Raw genomic sequence first — 12,100 nt, forward strand, 5'->3', positions numbered from 1 at the left:
TTTTCTTATCAAACAAATGTGTAGCAAAATGGTGATTATTACACCAAAGTGTTATAAATTGATTGCATAAACTGTTTTCTGATTTATTATTTCTCATGGTGGCCCTGTGCCCCTCTCTACTCATTTGTTATTATGTTCACTTCAAGCATTAGTTCTTGGTCATGGGAAGTTAAAGATGATCGTGGGGAGGGAAGAGTAAACTGGCGGGGCGCTGTGGCTTACGCCTGTAATCCTAGCTCTTTGAGAGGCTGAAGTGGGCATATTGCCTGAGGTCAGGAGTGTGAGGCCAGCCTGGGCAACATGGCGAAACCCTCTTTACTAAAGTACAAAAAATTAGCCAGGTGTGGTGGCCCACGCCTACAGTCCTAACTGCATAGGAGGCTAAGGCACCAGAATCATTTGAACCTGGGAGGCAAAGGTTGCATTGAGCCAAGATTGTGCCATTTGCATTCCAGCCTGGGTGACAGAGCAAGACTCTGTCTCCAAAAAAAAAAAAGTTAGAACTACTGATTGACTTTTAAATTTTGTTGTTAGGTTTGACCAGCCTTAAAAAAAATTATTGTTGGCCGTGTGCAGTGGCTCATGCCTATAATCCCAGCACTTTGGGAGGCCGAGGTGGGCAGATCACAGCCTGGCCAATATGGTGAAACCCCGTCTCTACTAAAAATATAAAAACTAGCCGGGTATGGTGGCGGGCGCCTGTAGACCCAGCTACTTGGGAGGCTGAGGCAGGAGAATCTCTTGAACACGGAAGGCGGAGGTTGCAGTGAGCCAAGATTGTGCCATTGCACTCCAGCCTGGGGGACAGTGTGAGACTCTGTCTCAAAAAAAAATTTATTGTGAGGTGATGAAAAAAAATTTAATGTAATTTTTATTTTAGATTCAGGGAATACATGTGCAGGTTTGTTATAGGGATATATTGCGTGATGCTGAGGTTTGGACTTATATTGATCTTGTCACTCAAATAGTGAACATAGTACCCAATAGGAAGTTTTTCAGTCCTTGCCCACTCCTGATTCCTTTTGGAGTCACTAGTGTCTACTGTTCCTATCTTGATGTCCATGTGTACCCAAGGTTTAGCTTCTACTTATAAGTGAGAACATATGATAGAAGATTTCTTTTTTATATTGTTAAAGCTGGTAGACACTTTAAGACTGCTGGGGTGAAGGATCAGAGTAACATCAGTTTATACCATCTGTATATGCCGTGTAAACTTTTACTGTGTTTTGTGGTTTTTCTCTTACCACAGGCACGAATATCATAACATGTTGTGTTTTGAGAGACATTTCATTCTATGATGTGGTCACATGTGTCAAATATAGAGCTTTTTAATGCTGGTGAAAAAGGGAAGATGAGAAAGAAAAAATGGACATCAGTCAGTTGTAACACATCAGAGATAGAATTTCAATATATGAAGTTAGATTATGTTTCTTAAAAGATAAATAGAGTGGAATAGATTTATTTTGTGTATCACCACATCATACCAGTTCCTAAATTGCAGGTGGCTCCTTACAAGTGTTAAAGGGTAACATATTTTTATCAAATTTAAGATGCCTTTGATTGTAAGACACACCAATTTTTTTATATTGCTAAGGTTAAAAATGTTGCAATTTAATTCTGACTTGCCATTGTTTGTAAGATACATTCTGATTTCAAAGCATTACAATGTTTTAAAAATGTAGACCTTTCAACCTGAGAAAGTTGATTACAAAAAAAAAAAAATGTGTACCCTTAGAAACTAATTAAATATAATGGCAGACTTCTTCTACTGGCCATCCAGTAAAAGGCACTGAATGTTTAGTCCTGTGTAATTATTGGACTAAAAACTAATTGGTTCAGTGGTCTGTAAGTTTCTGAGTAACTATAAATTGTCTTCTGGATGTTCTTTAGCAATATAAAGTATTTTGTTTTTTATCCTTTGTGCCGTTCTGATATTATATTTGACTATTTTTTCCAGATCCAGTAAAAACTTCTGTTTTAATCCGTTTAGTCCTCTTTTTTGCAGTTTTTATGAAGAACAGTTTGTCAGCATCTTCATTTATGCAGGACAATGTAATTTGACCCAGTCTCCATTGAAGGCAAGAGATTCTAAGAAGGAAGGAGATTAAAGTGATTCAAGTTATTTTGAACTTCCTTATGTGCTAGATAATATGGATAATATGAAAGATGCCACATACATTATTCCATAGTAAATAGGCATTATCTTAAGTAGCCATTGTTTTTGAGTAACCTACCAGATCAGTGTCTCTCCCTGTGAGCTTCATGGGGACTCAGACCGTGTCTTCTTTGTTTGCAACTTTATATACCTCGTGCCTAACACTGTGCTTGGCACATAGTATTTGTTCGAGGAATGAGTAACTCCAAAGTGTTCTCTTTTCTAACATGTTCTGCTTCCTGGGACTTATTCAGAGAATGATGATAGGGGTTTCTTTGGGTTTTGTTTTTGTTTTTTGTTTTGAGACGGAGTCTCGCACTGTCGCCTGGGCTGGTGTAAAGGTTTATTTTTTGGTGGTTGTTTTTTAAATAGTCCAAATGGTTATCCTTTTATATTATGATTTTGTAATTCAGGTTTAGTTTATGGTTGTCCTTTATCCCTTTTTTTTTTTCATGGTTGTGTCTGTACTCATCTTGTATGTGGTGGCAGAACGCAACACTTGTCCCTTTTGAACTTTCGTTTTGTAAAAACTTAAAATATAAAGTTCCTTTGTTACACTTTCTTAATTGTATTGACATAAGGTTGTGGATTTTGTTTTCAAGATTTCCTTGATAGCTGCCGTGCCAGTACGCTGTTGGCTGAGCTCGATGATGATGAGGACTTACCTGAGCCAGATGAAGAAGATGATGAGAATGAAGATGACAATCAGGAGGACCAAGAATACGAGGAGGTTATGGTAGAGAGAGTACCCCATTGTCTTCACAAAGATAGGTTGTTAATAGTTGAAATGAAGAAAGGAAAAGCTAAGTCATAATCAGACTTCGAAGCAAGGAAATGTGGCAGCAGTATAAAAAATGTGGTTAAGAAAGGCAGTTTTAATCTGAGCATTTATGATTCTCCACTTAAAGAAAATAAATTGGTTATATTTGAAAAACTATAGAATGTCACATGATGTTTTAACAGGCTTAAAAGTGTGTGAAATTAGGCTGGGTATAGGACTCATGCCTGTGGTCCCACACTTTGACACTTGTAGTGCTGGCTACTTGGGAGGCTGAGGGAGAAAATCACTTGGGTCCAGGAGTTCCAGGCTGCAGTGAGCTGTAGTTGTGTCACTGCACTCCAGCCTGAGTCACAGAATCTCACACATACACGCACACGTGCTCACGCGTGCGCGCACACACACGCAGTGTATGAACTTTGCCAGTGCAGTGACTCGTGCTGCAGTGAGCTATAATTGGGTCACTGCACTCCAGCCTGAGCCACAGAATGACACACACACACACACACACACACACACACACACACACACGTGTATGAACTTAGCCAGTGCAGTGGCTCGTGCTGCAGTGAGCTATAATTGCGTCACTGTACTCCTGCCTGAGCCACAGAATCTCACACACACACACACACGCACACACGTGCATGAACTTCGCCAGTGCAGTGGCTGGTGCTGCAGTGAGCTATAATTGGGTCACTGCGCTCCAGCCTGAGCCACAGAATGACACACACACACACGCACGCACACATGTGTATGAACTTAGCCAGTGCAGTTGGCTCGTGCTGCAGTGAGCTATAATTGCATCACTGCACTCCAACCTGAGCCACAGAATCTCTCACACTGACACACATACGCACACGCACACACGTGTATGAACTTAGTGCAGTGGCTCGTCCTGCAGTGAGCTATAATTGGGTCACTGCACTCCAGCCTGAGCCACAGAATGAGACCCTGATGCACACACACACAGAGAGAGAGAGAGAGAATGAACTTAGCCAGTGCAGTGGCTCGTGCTTGTAATCCCAGCTACTCAAGAGGCTGACGTGGCCCAGGAGTTTGTTTTTTAGTACCTATGGTTTTGCAAGCAGGGTCCATCTGTTTTCTCATTAGTTGTCATATGAAGGAATGAAGTAGAGGCGTAAAAAAAATAATTTGCCCTTATCATCAGAGTTAAGTGGAAGAGTGAGGACCCAAGCCTAGGCAATGTGATCCAGAACTCTCAATACTTAACCACTAGGATTGTATTCTAATTGAAAGTTGTGCCTAAAAAATACCCTTTATTGTAACTAACTGTATATTTAAAATTTCTCTTTATAAAATGTTACTAGATTTCAAAAAAATTGATAAGTTGAGTTTTAATGGGGTAAAGAAGTTTTAAAAATGCTTTTAGTATATGGTTGCTAAGAAAACGCAATACTTCTTATGAAGGAGGTTATTATAAAATGCATGATGAATTTAAAACATCGAACTCATAACTTTTCTGAAGTTGGCTAATGAAAAAGTTTTCAGTGACACTTTCGTTAATAGGGGTTAATATATTCAGGTCATGGCTGAAAGGGGGCATATATGGGTCAAATAATTAGACATATATCTCTTGGGATTGTTTTATTTTAGATTCTGAGACGCCCATCCCTGCAGCGTCGAGCTGGCTCCCGTTCTGATGTAACGCATCATGCTGTTACCTCGCAACTACCACAGGTTCCTGCTGGAGCAGGGAGCCGACCTATTGGGGAGCAGGTAATACCTTCGTGTTTATCTCCCTGCCGTATGTGTATTTTTCCCTTTCATAGTAAGGCACCAACCTAAATGCCTACAAAAATGTGCAGTGTGGAAAGGGTAAGAAGAGGGAGCTATCAAACAGTTACACAAAGAAACTTCCCCTACTGGTTGGGTTTCATATTCCATATAGAATCCATGATTGCTGTGACATAATGCATGCAGGAGCTTAATGCTTGAAACCCCTTTACCTTGCTTTGGGTAATAGTAAACATATATTAAAATGGTTAATATACAGTATCTAAGATTTGTAGTTATAGTAGCAGTAGTAGAGGTAGTAGTAGATGTAGTAGTAGTAGTTTATTAATAGCTAACACTTAATGATCACTAATTAAATGCTAGAGTTGTTTCTGTTTTTGAGACAGGATTTTGCTTCATTGCCCTGGCTGTTCTTGAACTCTTGGACTCAAGCTTGCCTGCCTTGGCATGAGCCACTGCCTGGCTGGCATAGTTCTTAATACTTTATGCATATTAGCTAATTCTTTCCAACAGCCTTTTTAGGGTTATTATTAGCTCTAATTTTCAGATGAAGTAATTGCTAAAAGTCATACATATAATAGTAGTTTTGGTTCCAGGATGCAAACCCAAACATTCTGGAACCAGAGCTGTCAGATGTCAGTTTGTTTCAGTTAAGTGTTTAAACCAAACTGTGGATGTGCACATGTGTGCTTACATGCTATCTGTCTCATAGTAATTTAAAGCAACTCCCCAGCATTTTATTTGGTATGTAAGTAATTCAGTACAAAATGTAATTTACATTTTAAAAGCCAACTTATTTTAAAATAATTATAAGTTCATAGGAGGTTGCAAAAATCCTTGAGAGGTCTTATGTACTCTTTACCTAAGTTTTCCCATTGGCTAGTTTCATATTACCTAATTTTAGTACAGTAACAAAACCAGGAAGTTGACGATGTTTGTGAATGGTTATCCTTTTTTTTTTTTTTGAGACAGAGTCTCACTGTGTCTCCTAGGATGGAGTGCAGAGTGCAGTGGCACGATCTTGGCTCACTGCAACCTCTGCCTCCTGGGTTCAAGTGATCCTCCTGCCTCAGCCTCCCGAGTAGCTGGGATTACAGGTGCCTGCCACTATGCCCAGCTAATTTTTTATATTTTTGGTAGAGATGGGTTTCACCATGGTGGCCAGGCTGGTCTTGAACTCCTGACCTCATGATTCGCCTGCCTCGGCCTCCCAAAGTGCTGGGATTGCAGGCTTGAGCCACCGCACCCGTCCGTGAATGGTTATCATTTGGTGAAATGTGTAGATTTGTATAACCATCATGGATGCAACTTACTTTGGGTAAACTGAAATGATTGAGAAATGTGTGTATCTATACATGTTTAGGTTAGCTCATTTTGGGTTTAAGAAATACGGCTAAGGAAATGCAGTAGTTCTAAAGAACTAACACATTGCTTTTGCAAGAATGAAATTTTGCATCTTATGATGTTTGTGTGTGAAATTTTATTTTGATAGGAAGAAGAAGAGTACGAAACTAAAGGAGGACGCCGGAGAACATGGGATGATGATTATGTGCTAAAGAGACAATTTTCTGCATTGGTTCCTGCTTTTGATCCTAGACCTGGTCGTACTAATGTCCAACAGACAACTGATCTAGAAATACCACCCCCAGGTACAGGATGTTTTGGTTTTATGATTTATATAGTTTTAAAAGTAAGGTGCTGCTTGTATATGCACGTTATTAAACATTTTTTTTTAGTTTTGTGTATACAGGTTATAAAAAAATTTTAGTCAGCCACACATTCTTTAAAAAGTACAGGTTTTTTTAAAGGAGCAAATTACAAATTATTTCAAATTTTAAAAACCAACATGTGTTTTGTATTTGTTCAATTTTTAAGGCAAAGTCCCACTGAAAGGTGGGAAATTCTTACTGTATTTTCTACTGGATCAAAATTCTTAAGGATTTATTCGTCTCAATTTTGACAGGCTCTCCAGTGGTTACAGTTATGCCCTCTAGAGTCAGTTGGTCTGGGTGACAACCTTGTCCCTTAGAAGTCGTATTTTAGAGTGTGGTAGGCATACTAATTGCTCCCCAAAAACATTCAGGTTCTAACCTGTGGAACTTATGATATATTATCAAAGCAGACAAAAGAGACTTTGCAGATGTAATTAGGGATCTTGAGAAGGGGAGATTATCCTGGATCATCCAAGTGGACACAGTGTAATCACAAGAGGCAGGAGTCAGAGAAGAACACATGACTAAGGAAACAGGAGTCAGAGTGACGACGAGCAATGAGCCAAGGAATGTGGGCAGCCCCTAGATGCTAGAAAAGGCAAGGAAACATTCTTCTGTAGAGACTCTAGAAAGAATGAAGCCCTGCAAATCCATTTTAGACATTCGACCTCTAGAACTATGAGATAATAAATTTGTGGTAGTTTTTTTTGTTTTTTTTTGAGATGGAGTCTTGTTTTGTCACCCAGGCTGGAGTGCAGTGGCACAGCCTTGGCTCACTGCGCCCTCCACCTCCCAGGTTCAAACGATTCGCCTGCCTCAGCCTCCTGAGTAGCTGGGATTACAGGCACGCACCACCATGCCCAGCTAATTTTTGTATTTTTGGTAGAGATGGGGTTTCACCACGTTGGCCAGGCTGGTCTCGAACTCCTGACCTCAAGTGATCCACCCACCTCAGCCTCCCAAAGTACTGGGATTATAGGCATCAGCCACCGTGCCTGGCAAGTTTGTGTTGTTTTAAACCACCCAATTTGTGGTAATATTTTATAGCAGCAGTAGGAAACGGATACATTGGGTAAGTCACCAAAACTATCTAAGCTTGAATTTCTTCATCTCTTACATGAGAGAATAAAGGTCCCTGTTGGACAAGATAGTTAAAAAGCTTAAATGAAGTAAGGTATGTAAAGTGCTTAGTGTGCTGCCTGATGTGTGCCTCAATAAATGTCAGCTATTATAATCAGTAAATTATCCTTAACAAAGATTTAAATTGACGATTAAGCGAGGAGGGTTGACCACAGTGGCTCACGCCTGTAATCCCAGCAGTTTGGGAGGCTGAGGCGGGCAGATCACGAGGTCAGGAGTTCAAGACCAACCTGACCAACATGATGAAACGCCATCTATACTTAAAAATACAAACATTAGCCGGGCTTGGTGGCGCACGCCTGTAATCCCAGCTACTCAGGAGGCTGAGGCAGGAGGAATTGCTTGAACCCGGGAGTCAGAGGTTGCAGTGAGCCGAGATCATGCCACTGCACTCTAGCCTGGGTGGTGACAGAGTGAGACTCTGTCTCAAAAAAAAAAAAAAAAAGATACCTGTATTAAATATGAAAGTAAGTATACTCTGTAGTATAAATGTTCTTTGAGGAGGATAGATAGACTGAATCAAGGTGTTTGTTCTAAGAGTCCTTCAAAAAGGAGAATCTTGTTTCTTTGGATCTCAGAGAAAAAAATTAATTATAAAAAAGGAAAACATATTTTAGAGAGTATAAATAGGCACAAACTTTTTGTAGAGCTCTCTACCAGTATATTTTGTATCTTTTGAGAATGTGTTTTTGCCTATGGTAATTTTAAATACTAGCTCTGTATCCCGTTTTGTACACATAGGTGACTGCAGAAGTATTTATATTTTCAAAAAATTGGAAATGACCTTAATTATGTCCAGTAACAGGGATATGCCTCTGTTTAGGTACAGTGGGATACTGTGCAGTGAAAGAAATAATATTTTAGAGGACGATCATGATAATGAAGAAAACATTCATGAGCTAATAAAATATGAGAGCATTCTTCAAATATATGATGAAACTAATTATATTTGTGTGTGTATATGTGTTTACCTCATGATGCAGTTATTCAGTGTGATAAAAGGTTGACATGTCATTGGCCCCAGAATGTGTGGTTTTCTCTGAGTATGGATAGTTTTCTCATTTATATAAAAAAAATTTTTTTTGAGACGGAGTCTCGTTCTGTCACCCAGGCTGGAGTGCAGGGGTGTGATCTCAGCTCACTGTAACCTCCACTCCCAGGTTCAAGTGATTCTCCTGCCTCAACCTCCTGAGTAGCTGGGACTACAGGCGGGCACCACCATGTCCAGCTAATTTTTGCATTTTTGGTAGAGACGGGGTTCACTATGTTGCCCAGGCTTGTCTCAAACTCCTGACCTCAAGTGACCTACCCACCTCGATCTCCCAAAGTGTTGGGATTACAGGCATGAGCCACTGCTCTTGGCCTCTTTATAAAATTAAAATGTTTCCTAAGTATTCATACAGTTAGTATTATTTTCATATAAAAACGAGAGAGCTCTCTATCATACACATGTATTCTCCTCTAGCACTCTTTCAGTAACATAGGTGTAATTATTCCCATTAAAAAGAAACGGAAAACAGGCTGGGCACAGTGGCTAATGCCTGTAGTAATCCCAGCACTTTAGGAGGCTGAGGAGGGTGGATCACTTGAGATCAGGAGTTCAAGACCAGCCTGGACAACATGGTGAAATTCCGCCATCTTTACTAAAAATACAAAAATTAGCCAGATGTGGTGGTGAGCACCTATAATCCCAGCTACTTGGGAGGCTGACGCAGGAGAATTGCTTAAACCTGGGAGGCGGAGGTTGCAGTGAGCTGAGATCGTGCCACTGCATGCCAGCCTGGGCAACAGAGCAAGACTCCATCTCAAAAGAAAAAAAAAAAGAAACAGAAAACAAAAATGTCAAGGCCTAGAGTCTTAAGTAGCTGACATCCTTTAGCTAATGTATGGCAGAGGGGTTTGGATTTCATGTAGCCTTGTCGCCTAGTATAGTGACCTTTCTTGGACTGCTTGTTTTAGTATAATTGTTTTTCACATATCTTCCAAATTTTTAGGGACACCTCATTCAGAGCTCTTGGAAGAAGTCGAATGTACTCCGTCACCTCGATTAGCCCTCACTTTGAAAGTAACAGGTCTTGGAACGACTCGTGAAGTTGAATTACCACTCACCAATTTCAGATCAACCATCTTTTACTATGTACAAAAATTGCTTCAATTGTCCTGTAATGGCAATGTGAAATCAGATAAACTTAGGCGTATTTGGGAGCCCACATACACGTAAGAAATTTTAACTTAATGTTTTGATAGATAATGCCCTAGTGTATGAGCCAAGAAGCATTGTGTTTATTTTGGATTATAGGAACAGAAAAGATTTGGTTTTTGTTCTGTGGCTTACAGGAACAGATAATAGTGTTTGGGACTCTTGGTGTAGAATGATTAAGTTTTAGAAGCAGAAGGACATTTACAATCTACACTAGCTTCTTAACGTAATTGTTGAGAAGAGTGTCATTTGAATTCTTTGACTAATATGAGTACTAAATATTTTATTTCTGTTCTTTATTTTGGGGGTGTGTGGGTTAACACCTGCCTTTCTTTGTACAAATAATTATCAATGACTTAGGGTAAATTTATTTTAACATTTTTGTGCCTCACATTCCTAATCTATAAAATGAGAGTGGTTGTAAGGAATTAATGAATTAATATGTATAAAGTGTTTTCTTTACTTTTCTTTTTTTCTGAGACAAGGTCTCTCTCTGTTGCCCAGCTGGAGTGCAGTGGAGTGCAGTGGAGTGCAGTGGTGCGATCATGGTTCACTGCAGCCTCAAACTCCACGGGCTCAGTTGATTTTCCCACTTCAGCCGCCTGAATAGCTGGGACTACAGGTGTGCACCACCAGGCCTAGCTAATTTTTGTATTTTTTGTAGGGATGGAGTTTTCGCCATGTTGCCCATGCTGTTGTCGAATTTCTGAGCTCAAGTGATCCCTCCACCTCAGCCTCCCAAAGTGCTGGGATTACAGGTGTTGAGCCTCTGTGCTTGACCTGCAAAGTGTTTTCAGTACTCCCTAGGATATATTAAGTGCTCAGTAAATGTTATCTATACTATATATATATATATATATATTTTTTTTTTTTGAGACGGAGTCTCGCTCTGCCGCCCAGGCTGGAGTGCAGTGGCCGGATCTCAGCTCACTGCAAGCTCCGCCTCCCAGGTTCACGCCATTCTCCTGCCTCAGCCTCCCGAGTAGCTGGGACTACAGGCGCCCGCCACCTCACCCGGCTAGTTTTTTGTATTTTTTAGTAGAGACGGGGTTTCACCATGTCAGCCAGGATGGTCTCGATCTCCTGACCTCGTGATCCACCCGTCTCGGCCTCCCACAGTGCTGGGATTACAGGCTTGAGCCACCGCGCCCGGCCAATATTTGTTATTTAGTAATAATAAATTATATCGTCATTCTTACTGTAACTTCACTTCCATTAGTATATTTTCTGATGTTCTCTTAACATCACTGATAATCTTATATAATGGTCAATAAAAGTAATGTAGGTCCTTTTGAGATAGAACAGAAAATCATAATGGTATTCTCCTGCCCTTCTATTTTTTTCTCTAAGTTCCCAAGAGCTAGAAAAACCTCCCTTCAATTTTTATTGCAGTTTCAAAATTGATCTCAACTGCCTTATTTAAACATAAGCACTCCTGATCATTGTTATTTCCATCCTTCATTCCATCTAGACACAGAGAACCTGTTTCTTATCCCATTGTATTTTTACAACAGTTATAGCCATGTGCTATATAACAACTTTTCAGTCAGTGATGGACCATGTATGACAGGGGTCCCATAAGATTATAAAGCCATATTTTTACTGTACCTTTTTTATGTTTATTTACACAAATACCATTGTGTTACAGTTGCCTGTAGTACTCAGTATACTGATATATGCTGTTAAGGTTCGTGGCCTAGGAACAATAGGCTATAAGACACAGCCTAGATAGATAGTAGGCTATACCATTTTGTTTTGTGTAATGCACTCTATGATGTTTCACAACAACCAAATCACGTAATGCTGTGTAACACTTGATACAGTCATATCTTTAAAAGTTCTAGATTTGATATATGCTTTCTTTGTAATGATGCTAAATTTATAAATCATAATTCAGGAATATGGTTTCTGCTACTTTGCCCTTACGTTTAACGAATTAACATTTTTTCTTAAAAATCCTCCTTGAGGCTGGGTGTCGTGACACACCTTAATCCCAGCACTTTGGGAGGCCAAGACAGGAGCATTGCTTGAAACCCGGAGTTTGAAACCAGCCTGGCAACATAGCAAAACCTTATCTCTACAAAATATACAGAAAAAAAGAATTCTTGAGTTCAGTGTTCAGTGCAGACATATGTCTAGTAAATGATGTTCATTTTTTTTAAAAGAATTGAAGCCTTATTGAAAATAATCACAAATTATATGTGAATTAACTTGAATATGTTCATGTTTAGAATCATGTACAGAGAAATGAAGGATTCTGATAAAGAAAAGGAAAATGGAAAAATGGTAAGTTATTTTTGGAAAATTGGTCTTACTCTTGGCTATTTAGTAAAAAGAAGAAAGATAGTAAAACTAACACA

The 12,100-nt window shown here is 39.6% G+C and overlaps 1 protein-coding gene across 7 annotated transcripts in view; it reads left to right on the forward strand.

Annotated features, from left to right (window-relative positions):
* Positions 1-12,100, forward strand: part of HECTD1 (HECT domain E3 ubiquitin protein ligase 1) — a 112,684-nt gene that overhangs the window by 85,334 nt on the left and 15,250 nt on the right. For 6 of the 7 annotated variants that reach the window (XM_050797822.1, XM_050797823.1, XM_050797828.1 and 3 more), the window contains 5 exons: positions 2,758-2,891; positions 4,548-4,670; positions 6,181-6,337; positions 9,535-9,757; positions 11,972-12,026. In XM_050797822.1, coding sequence (XP_050653779.1) covers positions 2,758-2,891; positions 4,548-4,670; positions 6,181-6,337; positions 9,535-9,757; positions 11,972-12,026 — 692 coding nt within the window. The remainder of the gene's footprint in view (positions 1-2,757; positions 2,892-4,547; positions 4,671-6,180; positions 6,338-9,534; positions 9,758-11,971; positions 12,027-12,100) is intronic. The other variant, XM_050797824.1, reaches the window with a different exon arrangement.

The sequence above is a fragment of the Macaca thibetana genome, chromosome 7, assembly GCF_024542745.1.
Source record: "Macaca thibetana thibetana isolate TM-01 chromosome 7, ASM2454274v1, whole genome shotgun sequence".
In the NCBI taxonomy this organism is placed as follows: Eukaryota; Metazoa; Chordata; class Mammalia; order Primates; family Cercopithecidae; genus Macaca; species Macaca thibetana.